This window comes from Terrapene carolina, unplaced genomic scaffold (assembly GCF_002925995.2).
Source record: "Terrapene carolina triunguis isolate 2854851 unplaced genomic scaffold, T_m_triunguis-2.0 Scaffold97, whole genome shotgun sequence".
Lineage (NCBI taxonomy): Eukaryota > Metazoa > Chordata > Testudines > Emydidae > Terrapene > Terrapene triunguis.
This window is the reverse complement of record NW_020664448.1, coordinates 2,676,047-2,694,256: the sequence shown is the minus strand read 5'-3', so window position 1 is coordinate 2,694,256 and position 18,210 is coordinate 2,676,047. Positions and strand designations below refer to the sequence as shown.

The 18,210-nt window shown below is 41.3% G+C and overlaps 1 protein-coding gene across 2 annotated transcripts in view; it reads right to left on the bottom strand.

Annotated features, from left to right (window-relative positions):
* Positions 1 to 15,858, bottom strand: part of UVRAG (UV radiation resistance associated) — a 127,029-nt gene extending 111,171 nt beyond the window's left edge. Inside the window, exons 1-4 of one of the 2 annotated variants that reach the window (XM_024205058.2) lie at positions 15,747 to 15,858; positions 14,688 to 14,722; positions 9,361 to 9,522; positions 7,415 to 7,489 (exon numbers count right to left, since the gene is read on the bottom strand). In XM_024205058.2, the coding sequence (XP_024060826.2) occupies positions 7,415 to 7,489; positions 9,361 to 9,489 (204 nt within the window). In that variant the 5' untranslated portion in view covers positions 9,490 to 9,522; positions 14,688 to 14,722; positions 15,747 to 15,858. The remainder of the gene's footprint in view (positions 1 to 7,414; positions 7,490 to 9,360; positions 9,523 to 14,687; positions 14,723 to 15,746) is intronic. The other variant, XM_024205050.2, reaches the window with a different exon arrangement.
* Positions 15,859 to 18,210: the final 2,352 nt, after the last annotated feature.

Sequence of the window (18,210 nt, the reverse complement as noted above, 5' to 3'; positions counted from 1 at the left end):
AAGTTAGGAATATTGACTATGTATCTGTATGTCAAATGTAGTTATACTTGGGTAACGCCCACCAGAGAAGATGCTTTCAGTCTAGATAGTGGGTAGGGAAGGGCCTATTCTGGGCAATGGGCCATTAGGAAAAAAACGTAGGCCTTAGGATAAGCTTATCTCCCACCACCTGGGAAGCCTTCCCGAGAACACTATAGACAGCCTCTAAGTAATGGCTGCTATGACTCTGCAAGGACACGTGATGAGACCACATGTCTCTAGACTCCATCTTGGGATGTTTGTGTTTTTCCACTGACTGGCATGGGAACCAAGCTTTGGGAACAAAGGGTTCCCGCCAGATGCAAAAGCTACATAGGGCAGTGAGTGACAATCTGGGGTTCTTCACTCCCCACACAAGAATACTCCTGGAAACACCTGAGGAACAAAGACTGAACTGGGGAAGTGCTGGATCCAGGCTAAAGGGATTTTAGCCTGTGAATGAAACACCCGGGGATTCCAAGCTGTAAAGCAAGTGTAGCTTGCCCCTTAAGAATCAGCGGCCTGCTTGTATCATTTCTTAGGGTGAGAATCTGCTATTCATATCCAATCTAGTTAGTATATTAAGTTTAGTTTGTGTTTTTTGTTTATTTGCTAGGTAATCTGCTTTGATCTGTTTGCTATCCCTTATCCAGTGAGTTGGAGTGAAATGTGTGGGAATCATAACTCAGGGGCAAAAGGCTGTTGCATATTCCTCTCCACATTGAGGGAGGGGGCAAATTTTATGAGCTTACGCTATACAGTTCCCTGTGCAGCACAAGACAGTATAATTTTGGGTTTATACTCCAGAGGGGGTGCATGACTGAGGAGCTGGGAGTAGCCTTGCCATGCAGGGACTGGTCAGAGAGCCTGCTTGTAACTGCAGCTGGGTGTGCCCTCACCTGTATGTAGACTAGTAGAAGTGCAGGCTGGAGAGCTTTGTAGATTGGTGACAGCAGTACAGTGTGAGAGGGAGCCCAGGCTGGTGGGTCAGGGGGGCTCAGTGGTACCGTAGTTCCAGATGGCACCCCAGGGGGAACCCATCACAACAACATTCCATGGAAACAAATTCCACAATTTAGATGTTCCTATGTGAGAAAGCACTTGTTTGTAGTCAATCTGCTGCTTATTAATTTCATCAGGTGACCCCAGGTTTTTGTATTGTAGGAAAGGGTAAATAGAACTTCACCATTCACTTTTTCCAACCCATTCATGATTTTTTAGACCTATCAAACATACCCCCCCAGTCATCTCTTTTCTAAGCTGACCAGCCCTATTCTCCCCTCGTATGAAAGATGTTCTATACCTTTGATCATCTTTGTTGCCCTTCTCTGAACCTCTTTCAGTTCCACTATATCCATTTTGAGATTTGGTGACCAGAACTGGACACAGGATTTTATATGGGGGCTCACCGTAGTTTTGTATATTGGCATTATGATATTTTCGGTCTTATTTTCTATCCCTTTCCTAAGGGTTCTTAACATACTTTTTTGTCTGCTGCACAGTGAATGGAAGTTTTCACCAATCTATCCTCAGTGATTCCAAGATCTTTCTTGGATGGTAACAGCTAATTTAGAATCTATCATTGTATATGTATATTTGGTATTATCCACACACACCCCCCAGATGCATTCCTTTACATTTATCAATGCTGAATTTTATCTGCCATTTTGTTGCCCAGTCACCCAGCTTTGAGAGAGCGCTGTAACTCCTTGCAGTCTGCTTTGGACTTAACTATCTTGAATAATTTTGTATCATCTGCAAACTTTGCCACTTTGCAGTTCACCCTGTTTGAGATCATTAATGAATATGTTGAACATGACAGGTGCTTGAGAGACAACTCTGTTCTTCTCTGTGAAAACTGACCATTTATTTCCACCCTTTGTTACTTATCTTTCAATTAGTTACAGTAGAGCCCAGTTTATCTGACCCTCTATTATCCGTATTAACCAAACAACCAGCGCACACAGGTCCAGAAGCAGGTGATCGGTCCTGTGGCCACAAGATGGCGCTACAGCCTCGCACTGTCCCATTGTTCCATCCAAATTTTTGATTAGCCGATCTGACCCCAGTCCCAATTAGATCAGATAAAGGGGGTTCTACTGTACTGGACCATTAGAGGGTGTTCCCTGTTATCCTATGGCTACTTAGGTTTCTTGAGAGCCTTTGGTGAGGGATCTTATCAAAGGCTTTCTGAAAATCCAAATACACTGTATCAACTATCACCTTTTTGTTCCAAAACCTCTTCTATTGACCCATCAGTTTGGGACAGCAATTAAGATTTGTCGTTCAAAAGAACAGCTCTGATGTGCTTACCTCCCCCGCAGTGAAAACCGAATACAAAAAATTCAGGCATGTTTGCACTACAAACTTAAGTCAACCTATGTTAGGTTAAATTACAACCACTGCAGTAATTACAGACGTTTTTCATGTCCACAGTACCCTCCTTCTGTCAGCAGTGCGCGTCCTCAACAGGAGCGCCGGGCTCAGAGTGGGGAGCCGGGAGTCCCGGTGGCCACCCTTGTCATTTTCATGGCTCCAGCAGTTTATCTGATCTAATTGTGAAATTGACAAGAATGACAGCCAACAGCAGATGTAAGTAATGCAGCATCTACACAGACACTGCGTCACCCTAACTACACCGACATAAGTCCTAAGCCTCTCATGGAGGTGGAGTTATGTCTGTGTAGTAGGGCATGTACATCGGCGGGAGCAAGCCTGTAACATAGACACTGACACAATTAGGTTGACGTAAGATGCCTTATGTCAACCTAACTCCATAATTTAGCATCTCTGCAATGGTCTTTTCTTCCTTTAGTGCTCCTTTAACACCTTTATTGTTTAGGGGCCCTACTGCCTGCTTGGTAGATATCCTGCCACTTAGTCTTTGCATCTTTTAGCAAGTTACTTCTCAATTTCTTCCTTGGCCTGTCTTATACTTTTACATTTCACTTGCCAGAGTTTGTGCTCCTTTCTGTTTTCCGCATTAGGATCCAACTTTCAAATTTTAAAAGATGCTTTTTTGCCTCTAATGACCTCCATTACTCTGCTTTTTAGCCATGGCGGCATTCTTTTGGTAGTCCTACTGTCTTATGATACATTTGGTCTGAGCCTCTATTACAGTATTTAGTAGTCTCCATGCTGATTGCAGGCATTTTACCCTTGTGACTGCTCTTTTTAACTTCCGTCTAACTAGCATCCTTATTCCTGGGTAGCTCCTATTTTTAAGAGTTAAATGTTAAAGGGGGGAGGGAGGGTGTTGGCATTTTCCCCCTACAAGGATGGTAAATTTAGTTACATTATGGTCACTATTACTCAGCAATTCAGCTATAGTTACCTCTTAGACCAGATCTTGTGCTCCATTTAGGACTAAATCAAGAATTGCCTCTCCAGGCAATTGTGGGTTCCAGGATGACTGCTCCAAAAAGCAGTCATTTATGGTGTCTAGAAATTTTCTCTCTGCATCATGCCCTAAGGGGACACTTACCCAGTCAATATGAGGATAGTTGAAATCACCCATTATTATTGTATTTTCTGGTTTTGTAGCCTCTCTTAGCATTTCATAGTCACTGTTACCATGCTGGTCAGGTGGTTGTCAGTATATGCTTATTGCTAATACTCTTATTATTCAAGCATGTAATTTCTATCCACAGAAACTCTACGGTACAGTTTGATTCATTTAAGATTTTCACCTTATTTGACTATGCTTTTATAACAGTACCTCTCCCTCCCCCACCCCCAGCGTGACCTACTCTGTCATTCCTATGTCTTTTGTACCCTGCTATTATCGTGTCCCATTGATTATCCTCATTCCACCAAATTTCTGAACTTTTTATATCAATTCCCCCATTTAATGCCTGGCATTCTAGTTTACCCATCTTAGCATTTAGACTTCTAGTATTTGTATGTAAGCACTTGTACATTTTGTCAAGATTTAGTTGCTGGCTTTCATGTGTTATGCTTACATGGGACTCTTACATTTGACCGTTCATCACTAGCTCCTACCTGTACTTCAACAACTTTCCTATCTTCTATACTAGGACATAGAGTTGCCCCTTTAATAAATTCATCCCTAATGGAGGTCTCTGCCCAAATCATGTGATCCTCTGCAGCTGTTGCCTTTCTCCCAGGCTTTAGTTTAAAAAATCCTCTACAACCTTATTTTCTGTGCCAGCAGTCTAGTTTCATTTTGGTGGTTGTCATATGACAACCACCAACTTCCCATTTCTGTCATGATAGTGGACAATGGTGAGCGGATGGCAAAGATCCTCAGAATTTTTTTTTTTTTTTTTTAAACTTAGCATTCAGCACTGTTTCCTGATACCAAATGTAAAGCTGGTTTGTCAGTAGTGCATATATTAGTTTAATGACCAGCATCTCAGAACAAGATTAATTTAAAATAGGAAACTAGAGTTATATTGAGATGTGTTGTATTTTGCTCTAGATCTCCAAGAATCTAGTTAGGTAAGGAAGAAATCAAATTGAGAATTAGAGAAACTGATTCTGTCAACAAACTGCTACATTATATCCAAACACCTCAAATTAAAATATGCAAGCTCCTCAACAGGATTTGATTATGCCTGCACCATATTGCATTTTACTGTTGCTGGAGGTCCCAGTCACAGATAGAGACTAAGGATCTCCTTTAACACAAACATTACAAATCCCCAAATCCTAGAAGTTCTCATTAGGCCTTGAAAAAATTATTTGTTGTAACAGATTTTGCCACTAGGTCCCAGCCTGGACTCAGCCTTATTAAAACCTGTATTCTCTTTGTTTAGATTGTTTAAGCCTAAATTTTAATTTAGTTTCAATTTCTAAAGATATTAATCAACAGAAGTGCATCTATGCTTTATGCACCCTTATAAAATGTTACATGGTATATTGCTCATCCTTCCATGGCACTATAAGAATGAAGTGCCAAACCCAAATAAAATTCCAACACTTCAGACACTCTCCTTGCAAGGAGCAAAAAGATGAGTCTTGCATCATGTCCAGAAGAGTTAAATTCAGGTTCTGGCAGACCACTGAGTTCAGTCAAGTTGACTTCTGTCAGCGAATGGTGGCAGCTAAAAGGAAGGACAGCATGCGAGGCAACCTCTCAAGTAGCCTGTTACCAAACCCTTTAGGGCTCTTAAAAAAAAAAAAACCACCACACCCCCCAAACCACACCAGAGTCTCATAGACTCATAGACTTTAAGGTCAGAAGGGACCAATATGGTCATCTAGTCTGACCTCCTGCATGATGCAGGCCACAAAAGCTGACCCACCCACTTTCCCTTAACTCAGCTGTTGAAGTCTCCAGATCGTGATTTAAAGACTTCAAGTCGCAGAGAATCCTCCAGCTTGCGACCCCTGCCCCATGCTGCGGAGGAAGGCGAAAAACCTCCAGGGCCTCTGCCAATCTACCCTGGAGGAAAATTCCTTCCCGACCCCAAATATGGCGATCAGTAGAACCCCGAGCATACAGGCAAGATTCTCCAGCCAGACCCTCATTTTACCAGCAATGGCACGTTATTGCCTAATTGACTAAAATCCCGTTATACCATTCCCTCCATAAACTTATCTAGCCTAATCTTGAAGCCTGAGAGGTCCTTTGCCCCCACCGTTTCCCTCAGAAGGCTGTTCCAAAATTTCACCCCTCTGATGGTTAGAAACCTTCGTCTAATTTCAAGCCTAAACTTCCCCACGGCCAGTTTATATCCATTCGTTCTCGTGTCCACATTAGTACTGAGCTGAAATAATTCCTCTCCCTCCCGAGTATTTATCCCTCTGATATATTTAAAGAGAGCAAATACAGTCCTGAATTCCATCTGGAAACTTACAGGTATACAGCATAACTGAGGGATACTGGTGTTATGCTTGTAACTTGCACTGTAACAGTCATCAGGGAAAAAAAGATTTGTCCACATTGCTCAGTGAAACCACCATCATGTTTGCAAATGCACATTAGGCCCCTCTAACAGCCTGTATGCCCCATTTGTTTGCTTCTCAGAGTCATCTCCATGCCATTTTTGAGGCTTCCCCAAAGCATGAGTCAGCCAGATTCTAGACTCTAAAGCCACTAGCCTCTATTCATATTCCTCGCAAAGTCTCGTCTCAGAAATAATCACAAGCAGCAAGTCAATAGCTGTATTTCGAAAAGACAGTTATTGACTTCTGTTGGCTTCCCAGAGCCACCTGCATAGAATGAAGTGTTTTAGTTGCAAACTCTTTGGGGCAAGCTGTGTCTCAGTTGCAAGGTATGGGTCTTGTACACTGTCAGTGCTTAAAAAATGCAATAATTACATTCATACATGGGTGTTGCTAACACAGCTTCAACTATAGCATGGTCAGGGTCAAAATGCTGACTATTCTGCTTGGCTTGTATTAGCTGGAAAAAAATTAGAGGATTAAAATTAGGAGACATGAAAGAGGGGAAATCATTCAAAGAAAGGGGTGAAAGAGCTACAGCGCTTAATGTAAATTACTGGAAGATGGGGGACTTAATTTTAGCATTAGTGTGTCTGGTCATTAAGTGTTTTGAAAACCACCACCACTCAAGGTACTTTAAATCCAAAGTAATCCTTCATGATTAATAGCCACTTGAAGCAGATTTCATTTTCAAGCTTTTTACAGTTTGTTTCTCACATGCGTGTGCCATTGGTGCTGACTGATTGGTCAGTCAGTGGTCATGAGTGCTGACTGATAAAAACCATAGTATTCAAAGATGAAAACAAGCATTTTTGGGCAGCTAAAACAAAAGACATTACAGAGACTCTGGAAATAATTTTTTAATAAGATGTAGATCAAATACTGGGCCTACCAATTTAAAAAAAATAAAGTATTTAAGATTGTGTAACTGCATGAAATCTCATTTATCTAGCATTTGTGCTCTGCACAGCCATTAAGATAACCAAAGTTCAGTTACTACTCATCCAGTTATCCAAGATGGCAAGGATTAGGAGTGCGCTATCTGGAGCACTCTGCTTTTGTAGAGAGAAAGATGTAACTTGTTTCATTCAACATTGACCCTTCTAGTCATTTACAAGCCAACGACTGGCTACAAACTAGTTCCATTAAACTTACTGGGAAAGCAAAGATGGAAACTGCAACATGGAGCCTCAGGGACAGAGGTTAAGTGAAGAGGACAGTAAGAACTGTCTAAAATTTTGAAGCTTGGGTGCCTAAAGTTAGGCACCTAGACAAAAGTGGGAAAGGTTCAGCACCCTTGAAAGTGAGGCCATTTGTTTAAGTGGCCCAATTTTTCAGAGATGCTGAGCATCCCAACATCCAATTATTTAGGTGCTTACAGTAGTAGGCACCAAACCTTGAAAATGCTGGCCTATGCCAAAAGAATTAAAATTACAGCCTGTGACTATCATTACTACATAATTTGCATAAATATTAGTATTCGTACCTTCTGTTCAAATGAAGCTCCGTAATAGCCATCGTTCAACCCAAAAATTATTTCATTTGGGTTTCGAGCATGTATCTGTAAAACAAAAACAAAAACCAACACCAATGACATTAGGGTCAACTTAGTTTACAAGCAATCAAGCTGAATATTAATTGCTATTTTTATGACTGTCACCTTTTCAGTTCTTCCTTCTAGTGCTAATAGTGTCCATGAGGGAACTGAACTATTACCGTAGAGAACACACTTGACTTTCACACCTCTAAACAGGAAATGGCTGATATGCTCAGTGATATATTCCCATCTTCCAAGATGCAAAATAAAAAAATATCTGCCTTATCCACTATATAGCACCTAGAACTACTTACTTATAGTGGAAGATAAACAAGACTTCCTCTTTCCTAGAGCCAGAAGTAGAGAAATAGTAGGAAGATCAAAAATAATAAAAACAAACAAGGAAATAGCTCATTCAGACAGCTCAGTTATAAAGGAGCCAATTTTCAGTAGATAATGCACAGTTAGATCAATCATATTCTTTGTTGTTTATGGCTCAACACAAAATTGTTCCTACATTAAGTGTGTTAGCTGAGGGGGCAAGGTTACTTATAAACAAAAAAGATAGTGTTAGAGAATATTCTCCAGGGGCCTATTTCTTTGGTGCAATAAAATGAAACAGAACACTGAAAATCATCTTCTGCACAGCAAGTACTGGATCCAACAACAAATGCTTTTTCATTACAAGCCTATTTTATAAATAATTGACATTTCAAAGCATTTCCATCTTTTAAAGCTGTAGATTCGTTTTAGAACGGCAAACTCAAAGAGCAAGAGAGAGACCAGGGCAGGACACTCATCTAAGAAACTTAGTTTAAAACCAAGAGTTTCAACCTACTGTGATTACGACGAACAGACACCTGGCATTTGTTTCATGAGTTACGGCTCTCTAAGTATCTCCCTTTAACATTAATTTTAACATATTTTCTTTAAACTTGTAACTGATGTAAATGACTCGCATTTATGTAAAATCATAACTAATGATTCCACTTGTTCCATAAGACCCACAAATACTAACCAGGGGCTCTCAAACTTCATTGCATCGTTACCCCCTTCTGACAAGAAAAATTACTACATGACCCCAGGAGGGGGGTCTGAAGTCTAAGCCCCACCACCCCGCATGGGGGTCCAAAGCCAAAGCCCGAGCCCCACCGCCCAGGGCAGGGGGCCAAAGCAGAAGCTCAAGGACTTAACCCCCAGGCGGGGGGGGTCTGTAATCTGAGCCCCGCCACTTGGGGCTCTTCAGACCCAGGCGGTGGGGCTTGGGCTTAGGCTTCGGGCCCAGGCCCCAGCAAGTCTAATGCCAGCCCTGGTGACCCCATTAAGATGGGGTCCCGACCCAGTTTGAGAACCGCTGTACTAAACCCATGCCAGACAAGTGATTTCCCAGGACTAGAGAAGAATGGGGGAAAGGTTCCAAGGTTAACACCATCCTCTTGGTTTCTTAGTCTGTAATTGGATTGAAGACTTATGCCAAGGGCATTGTTGGCATTCTAGTAGTATTAGCACAGTCTAATTAGAAAAGCTAAAGAAAGTAAACTGTGATCACATACAGAGTAATAATGTCATACACTGTTTCTCACTGGGGGCTACTATTGTGATTAAGCAGCTCAAATAGCTAAAGCAACTTTAATCCAAGAAATTTCACAACATAAAACTTTAATATAATATTGTGCCCATCCAGATTATTTAAAGCTCCTTGCAATGGGGAGAGCTACCCATATTAGCAGTCCCTTTGTAATTAGTTTTATTCCATAATTAAGATAGTGTTTATTATATTTTATCATTTTCCTTTTCTCTTCAGTCTGTTTGTAGCCTTGATCTTACAACTCTGTTTAAGAAAAAGACTTTTAGCTACTTAATCCACAAATTGAGGAAACATGCTTTTATTTTACCTGCTGACCCAAGTATTTTAGTCCATCTAGATTGACTTTCCATTCGATCAACAGCTGATAGAGCTCTTTCTTGCCACCCCAGATCCTCACCAAAAAACATGACACAGATGTATCGAGGCGATCAGGCATTATTCCAAAGTCAAGACTCCTCCATGTTGGATTCTGTTGATAAGTAAAATAAAGATGTAGGAAGAACAACATTCTTTGGTGTTATTTCAGTTTAACAACATACAGTGTGTTTAAATTTAAAGAGGCCAAGTATTTATGTCAAACTTCCAGACTGCAAGACCTGAAGTAACACCCTGCAAGATCAACAGTTGTCTAAGTTACACATGAGAAGGCTCAAGCCATTAGAGACTCTGCTCCTTCATTATTCACAACTTTCCCTTTTCTGATGAAGATTCCTAGTTTGGCTCCCATTTCCATCTGCTGCTGCAAGCCTGCAGGCTTTCAGACCAACTACTACTTCCTTCCATTATGAGACGCCAGGAAATTACTTCATTAACTTCCTTTTGCCACAACAGGCACTTTTTCAAGAAATACAAATACTAGTATTTTTAGAAAATGGGAGTAGCGTGAAGACAGTGTTCCATACTCTTAACATTTGGCTTCTAAAAAAAGAGCTGTAGTTTATATTAACACTGATTTACTTCTCATAACTGACTTTGGTTTAACTATTAATGGGGGTTTGTTCCTATTCCCCTTCACCCCTCAAGTTCTGCAATGCTGACACCAAACCCTGAGTGCTGCTACCTTCTGAGGAGCTCTCTTCATTCTAGAAATTTGGAGAGCCAGCCAGCCAAGTCCAGACCTTAGGATTTGACCAAAAACAGACTTAAAAATCCTGCTGACTAATTTCTCTGAATTTTGAGAAGGTTTCAAGTGTCGAGAATTTTGAATAATCATGGTGCCACTATATTTAAGAAATTATGAAAAACAGTCATAACATGCTGCAAGCTTAATCCTGCATACTAGTGATTAATAGGTCAGAATCAGAAGACTCCAAAGGGTATCTATTTCCTTCCGTCAGTTTTACAGAAGTCCCTGTCCCCTTACTCGCCTCTTGAATTTTTCCTAGCAAGAAAGACCTATTTATATATCTATTGCTGGCTACCATCATAACAGGAAATTAAATACTGGTAGAGTACTTGGCAGTTATACGGGAACTTACTAAAATGTGCTACTTTAAGATTTGCAGCACTGTTAGTAGGAATTGCATCACTTAGCCTTGTTTCTCTTTGGATAGACCCCCAGTTTATAATTAAGTTTCCATTTCAGACTAAATAAAGCAGAATTCTGGTTATAAAAAAGGTCCCAGAGAAAACCCAACAGGTTTGGACAACTGGGGGAGGTCGGTCAAATCAGCAGATCTTCAAATATGTGATCAAGGTCTCCTGACTTCAGAAGGTCTTCAAACCCTGCTGGATAGCTCCCCCAGTTTGCTACCAAACCCTCATATGCTAAAGTCCAACTTCAGCACGCAAACTCAATTTAAACCTCCAGGAAGATAACATATCTTTGGACTTAACAGCAAAGTAGTGCACAGACAAGAAATTTGACTTGCGCTACTTCAACACCAATGTTTTCCCTAATACTCTAAAAGAGAGACTTACATATCTTTGGAAAGTATCTGAAACTTGTCTAAGCACCAGCATTTTCAGCCTCTTAGGACTATGCAAGTACCACTGATACCAATAAAAGTACTCACTGAGTACAGAATATTTGCAAGAGGAAGGATTGCAGGATCAGATACTTGTTTGTAAGCTTTAGGCTACACTGAAGCCATCTACAGACTGTTAGCACATAACACAATTTTAATTCTCAGTTTCTAGGACCTAACTTTCTTAAACTGTAAGCTCTTGAAAGTAGGGACCATATTTCCACACAACACAGATATTCCCTAATGACCACCTATACTACAAGAATGTTATATAAAATTTGCAGCAGCTCTAGTCCTTCCAATACAGTTCACCAGCAGTACTAAGACACTCTATTCTGAAGCTCTACAGCTCAGATTTTTAGATCATCAAAATAACTTTAAAAACTTAGTTATCTCGAATTCACTGTTAAAGCCTAACTGGAATTTATTAAGCTACATTCTCCCCTCCTATTCATATTGGCATCTGTGGGATTACTTGTAAGTGTTAGGCTTCTGGCTTTTATATGCAAGTTGGCTTTAAGGGCAAGGGAGGAAGGAGAATAATAATTATACTTGTTTGTTTTGCGACATCTTGAAGAGAGAAAAGCAATGGTTTATGGACTTTGCTGACAGCTGTCAGAAAAAGTAGGTCACATTTTGAGTCTAGACATCATGACAGTTTCCCATTAAACACATTTGATTGTAGGGTTCATGCAGCACCAACAATACCTGGCACTGTACGTACCACCACTGCAACTAACTCTTCCAGAAAGTGAAAACCGAGTCAGGCTAGTACTGAAGCCATCTGCTAAATAATTTATGTAGTTTGTCAGATGATTTACCCTTTTCAGCTTTTAAACAGAATAAATTTTGTAAAGCTTTTAACATGGGAACAGCGTGGGGAAAAAACGCACAATGAAAGTGAATTAGGCTGGAGTGTTTTGTTTAGTTCTATCAATTAAGATTTTTTTGGAGCAATGTTTTATATGGATAATTTGTTGAATTGTTACTGCTATTCAGTAACTCCGCTTCTAGCGATTTCCACACATTTGAACAGGACTTGGAATGAACACGAGCATTTGATATTTTCTTTCCCAAAGCTATCGAAGGCTGACATGATTTCCTTGACGAGACTCATTCTGGGAAGTTATAACCAAGATACCCCAAACAGAGGGAGAGTGGGACAATCACTTGTCCAAGAGAAGCCAGTTCTAAACATTGCATAGAATTGTGACCTGCTGTAAGTTTATTTCCTCCCCTTCTCCCTGTACCTCAGACCTAGCACAAGGAAGAACAGACAAGTATTCAAGGAAGCCCTCCTAACAGAGGAGGCAATGGCTCACAGCATTACTCCTCACCAACCTTTGGGTCAAGGATCATCTTTTGGGGGAGGGGGGTAAGGGATGAAGAGAAGAACCTCCTTTATATTCTGAGATACAGCTACCAGAAGTGCATTTGAGACCTCAAGCTCACACACTTGGACGCTGATTAGTAGGACTGGACACGTCACACTTAAAGTTGACTCTCCATAACGGCCTAGACTGGATAGGCAACATCGTGCTTATCCACACAGTTACATTTCAGGTGAACTATTTTCTTAGAGCCTTAACACTTTAGTAGTAGTAAGATAGCAATACCAGCCTGACCAAAGGATATAAATAGCAAGACCCACCATAGCCATCTATATTTGGAAGCAATAAGAAAATAGGTGCCAAGCCACCAGCTGCATCTATTGGGTTTTTATCTCCACTCTCTAACCACTGCAATTCTGTTGTTGCTAGCACCAGTAGACGTGTTAGTATACACAGAGCAGCTTCTTTGCTACTGTGGCATGATAGGGCAGCCTAGGTGTTGGTCTTTTTAATGTTGCCAGCATTACTAGTAATGGTAGAGCTACCTCAGTGCTAGAGTATAACAAAATCTTCAGCAGTAAGGACTTCAGGACTTGAACTGCAAAAAAAAAAAAAAAAAAAAAAAAAAACAAACACAACACAGAGGGTGATATGAGAGGTGCCCCCAATACCCATGTACCAGGGCGAGAAACAATTTTCTTGTGAGAAGCTCTGCTTCTCTCCATTGACGCTGGGAAAGGTAGTGTTGGGGTGTGGAATAGGCTAGATTGATTTAGATTAAAGCGATATAAATCACCATTTTAATCATGATTAAAACAGCAAGTGGTGAGCCTTGATCTAAATCATTAATTTTAATCATGTTTTGCATTTGTACTTGAGTTATTTTCTTAAGAAATGTTGATTCTCATTGGTTAGTAGCCATTACAACATGTTTTGCAACTAAATATAACCTTTACATTAAATTTGGTACTTTTTTTGCTATCCAGGAGGATACATTACATCTCAACACAATTTTCAAAAATTATATAGCATAACTTAAATGTAAAAAAAAAAAAAATCTGTTAAGAAATGCATCATTCACCATTTTCTATTTACTAGATTGGTAATTTTTTTGCTTGCAATTATATCAAGCTCTGTTTGGATGTAAATTCAATTAAAAATGCACAAACACATTTTAATCTTTTATTTAAATTAACTACCTTAAATGGGATGGCTACATAAGAAAAAAAGTTTACCCAAAAGTTTATTCAAAACATGTTAGTGAGAGCAGCAAAGTGCCAAGTCAAAAAGAAAGTTATTTGCCTAGATTCACAACAAGCAAGATTTCCTTGACTCCCTCCCGCTACCACAACCACAACTCCTGTTTGAGGTTCAAGTTGTGTCTTCAAAGATGACCTCACCCTTCTTGATCATAAATCTCCCATCTGTTTTGTTCAACTGCTAGGTTTCATAGAATCATAGAATATCAGGGTTGGAAGGGACCTCAGGAGGTCATCTAGTCCAACCCCCTGCTCAAAGCAGGACCAATCCCCAACTAAATCATCCCACCCAGGGCTTTGTCAAGCCTGACCTTAAAAACCTCTAAGGAAGAAGATTCCACCACCTCCCTAGGTAACCCATTCCAGTGCTTCACCACCCTCCTAGTGAAAAAGTTTTTCCCAATATCCAACCTAAACCTCCCCCACTGCAACTTGAGACCATTACTCCTTGTTCTGTCATCTGGTACCACTGAGAACAGTTTCTCCCATCCAAGAGTGTCAACTGCACTGTTAGACTTTAAAGGTACAACTTGAAACAGTTTTAAGTAGTGAGTTAGTAGTAGTTTGATACTACACCTGCCCCAAATCCCCTTTATCGGTTTTTGTGGATTTACAGATGCATTTGTGGGGTTCTGTTCTGAAACGTTGCTATCCTCTATTGCCAAAATATGCAATGATTAAATTGACTATACACGATATTGTCAAATGCACAAACAAAAAAGACCTTCCAGTTAGTAACTGTAGGTGCTACTTTTAACAGTAGTTACAACAGTAGCTGGATAATTCAGATTTACATGACATTAAGTTGATAACATCTCCCTCGGGGAGACTCTCAGGTGGTCATTAATCCAAACCATTGCCCCTTTTACTCCATAAGGGCATGAACCTTCGGGAGTGGACAATAAGATCCAGCTGTACTAGTTTAGTCATGTCTGGAAAAATGGAAGAAAAGACTGTTTCAGATGTTTTACTACGAACTAAGTGCAATATTTCAGCATTAAGTAAGCCTACACATTAGGAGATAAGAGTGAAGTACAAGGGTTTCTATACAAGATCACCAATATTAAATCAACTTACCAGGGAGTTCTTGATCACTTCACTCCTATAAAATTCTAAGAGGGAAAAGAATTAAGTGAGTAGAGAAATTCAGCCCATTTTCAACCTTTAGGTACAATGTCAATATTTATGCCACAGTACAAATACTTGTTTTTTAAATGGGAAATGTTCTGTAAAACAAGTCCTAGAAGTATATTCTATGCAAAGGTAACTGATGCATTAGCTCTAGTAGAAACTGAATCAAACTTTACCTAAAAAGATCAAACAGAGCTTGCCAATGTTCACATCTAAACAAGACCAATTTTTTTCCCCTCACTAATGGCACTTTGTCATCCCATCTCTCCACTTGTAGCTTGAGGTAGAAGGCAAGAAGCAATAGATGGAGAAAAAAAACCAACATCCAAACATGCTCACCAGGAACAGGCATACATTGCCGTTTTGGGACTCAGTATTCCACAACTGTTGTCTGGAGCTTAGTTACCATGGTGATAAGCATCTTAGAAGAATTTAAGATAGATTGTGCCTGTTCCTGGGATGCAGTAGCAGCTAGGTCAGATGTAGGAGAAATGGAATGTTTGTTCAAGAGTTGGTTCAGCTTGACTGAGCCTGCCTGCAGCTGATCTTTCAGTTGCCTATCAATGCATGAGGCAAATAGTGCGGGGCACATCAGCTGCAGAGAGTCATCAGAGAAGACCAAACCTTGAAGCCCTAATCTGAACAAATTTAGAGAGAAGCAGTGCTCCACTGTGCAGGTACTAGCTGCTTTGTATAGAAGGATACCTATTTTGCTAGCAGCCCTGCTAGTGGTACTGGTATAGTCTAAGCAGACAACTCATTCAGCTTGACAGCTGCAAGACTGATAGTTGGGTCTATCTGCTGATAGAAAATGGAGAAAATGTGGAAGCTTTCATTGTTTATCTTCAGCTCATCTGAAAATACAAACGAATTTTAATGGTACCAAGTCACCAGGAAACAAAACGAATTCAAGGTAGAATGAACTTCAAAAAATTGAACAAGGAGCATCAGTGTAGTTTGTATAGGAAGATGGAGTTACGTGAAATGTTGACAATAGGCCCTTACCTTTACATATCTTAGTGTTATCACACAAATGAAGAGTGAAGTAGGTATCCAGAAGGCGATAACCATTCCTATTAACAATGTTACGTGCAGCAATATTCCGTAGGTGACGAAGCCGCCTCTAAAAAATAAAAAAGGACATTGAGGAGCAGGAGTTAAAACTGTACATTCAATTTATGTTTTTTTGTTTGTGGATAGCTGCTTTATTCTAGGAGAAAGCCGTTAATAGGGGCCTGTTTAGACTTCAAAAAAAGTATTCTAATTATATATATAAAAAAAAAAAAGACTCCATTTTGCTAGAAAAACCAGTTCAACTAGCTATGAAGACAAATGTACAAAATAGCAGGTATGGATTGGCTAGATGGAACGAACAGTAATTAGCAGCCTTTAACTCAGGGGTGGACAAACTTTTTGGCCCGAGGGCCACATTGGGGTTACAAAACTGTGTGGAGGGCCAGGTAGGGAAGGCTGTGCCTCCCCAAACAGCCTGACCCCCACGCACCGCCTCCCACTTCCCACCCCGACTGCCCCTCTCAGAACCCCCGACCCACCCACCCACCCCCCCGCTCCCTCCCCCCCCCCCCCCCGCCCCAACTGCCCCCCTAGGATCCCATCCCCTATCCAACCCCCTGCTCCCAGTCCCCTAACTGCCCGACCCTATCCACACCCCCACCCCCGACAGGCCCCCTGGGACCCCACGCCTATCCAACCCCGCCCCGTTCCCCAGCCCCTGAACACCCCCTTCGAACATCCGCCCCATCCAACCGCCCCGTCCCCTGACTGCCCCCCGGGACCCCCCACCCCTTATCCAACCCCCGGGTCCGGCCCACTTACCACGCCGCTCAGAGCGGCATATCTGGCTGCGGCACCACCCGGCTGGAGCTAGACACACTGCTGCTCTAGGCTCAGCAGGAGCGTGCAGCTCCGCTGCCCAGAGCACTGCCTGCACGGCGGCGTGGCTGCAGGGGAGGGGCTGGGGGCTAGCCTCCCTGGCCAGGACAGTCCCGCAGGCCAGATGTGGCCCACGGGCCATAGTTTGCCCACCTCTGCTCTAAATACTCAGTGTAAACGAGCACCCATGACTGCCTGAGAAGTCAATCTGTTCTTAGTTCTGCTCTGGTGTACCACCTCTATTCTATATAGGTTTTCTATCATGTTCATCGCCGTAGTGGGACTGCCTTCCACTCATGTAGCTTTATGCATTACTAACATCTGCCAGCTGCTGAAGCAGTAATGCCACCAAAATGTTCTGTCTCCACTAGCAACAAAACTGAAAGATTCCAAGTTAGGAACTATACTATTTTGGAAAGATGCTGCTGGCAACACAAGGAGGATATGTAGCTGTAAAATAAAAAATAAATAAATAAAAAGTCACCAAAAACAAAACAAAAAAGCCAAACTAGAGACATGTGGCTGGCTAAAAAAAGCTGCCCAAATTCATAAAAACATAAGAACAGCCATACTGAGTCAGACCAACAGTCCATCTAGCCCAACATCCTGTCTTCCAACAGTGGCGGATGCCAAATGCCTCAGGGGGAATGAACAGAACATGGCAATTATTGAGTGATCCATCCTCTGATCCAGACCCAGTTTATGACCGTCAGTGGTTTAGGGACACCCAGAGCATGGGATTGCTGACGCTGACCGACTTGGCTAATAGTCATTGATGGACCTATCCTCCATGAATTTACCCAATTCTTTTTTTTTTTTTTTTTTTTTTTTTTTAAATAAACTTACTGTATATATCAAGTATCAGAGGGGTAGCCGTGTTAGTCTGAATCTGTAAAAAGCAACAGAGGGTCCTGTGGCACCTTTGAGACTAACAGAAGTATTGGGAGCATAAGCTTTCGTGGGTAAGAACCTCACTTCTTCAGATGTGGGAGCTGCGGGAACGGCAAACCGCAGACACTGGGAGCTGAGGGGCTCCGTGCCTGCGAACGCTCCAGGTAAACAAAACATCCAGGCCCGCTAGCGGCTTACCCTAACGGGCCAGGAGCCAAAGTTTGCCAACCCCTAAAATATAGGGTCAGCTTATGAAAGCGTCATTCAGTTTTTGCTATTTTTACCTAGCCATCTTGGGGGGTCGGCTTATAAACGAACGGGCTAATGAACGAGTATATATGGTAGTTATACTTTTGGCCTTCAGAATATCCAACGAGTTCCACAGATTGACTGTGCATTGTGGAAAGAAGTACTTCTTTATGTTTGTTTTAGACCTGCTGCCTACTAATTTCATTGGATGACCCCTGAGTCTCGTGTTATGTAAAGGGGTAAATAACACTTCCTTAGTCACTTTCTCCACACCATTCATGATATTTTAGACCTTAGTCATATCCCCTCCCCAGTCATCTCTTTTCCAAGGTGAACATTCCCAGTCTTTTTGTCTCTCATTTAGGGGTATAGAACAGCTTCCATACACCTTTGTTGCCCATCTCTGTACTTTGTCCAATTCTAATATTTCTTTTTT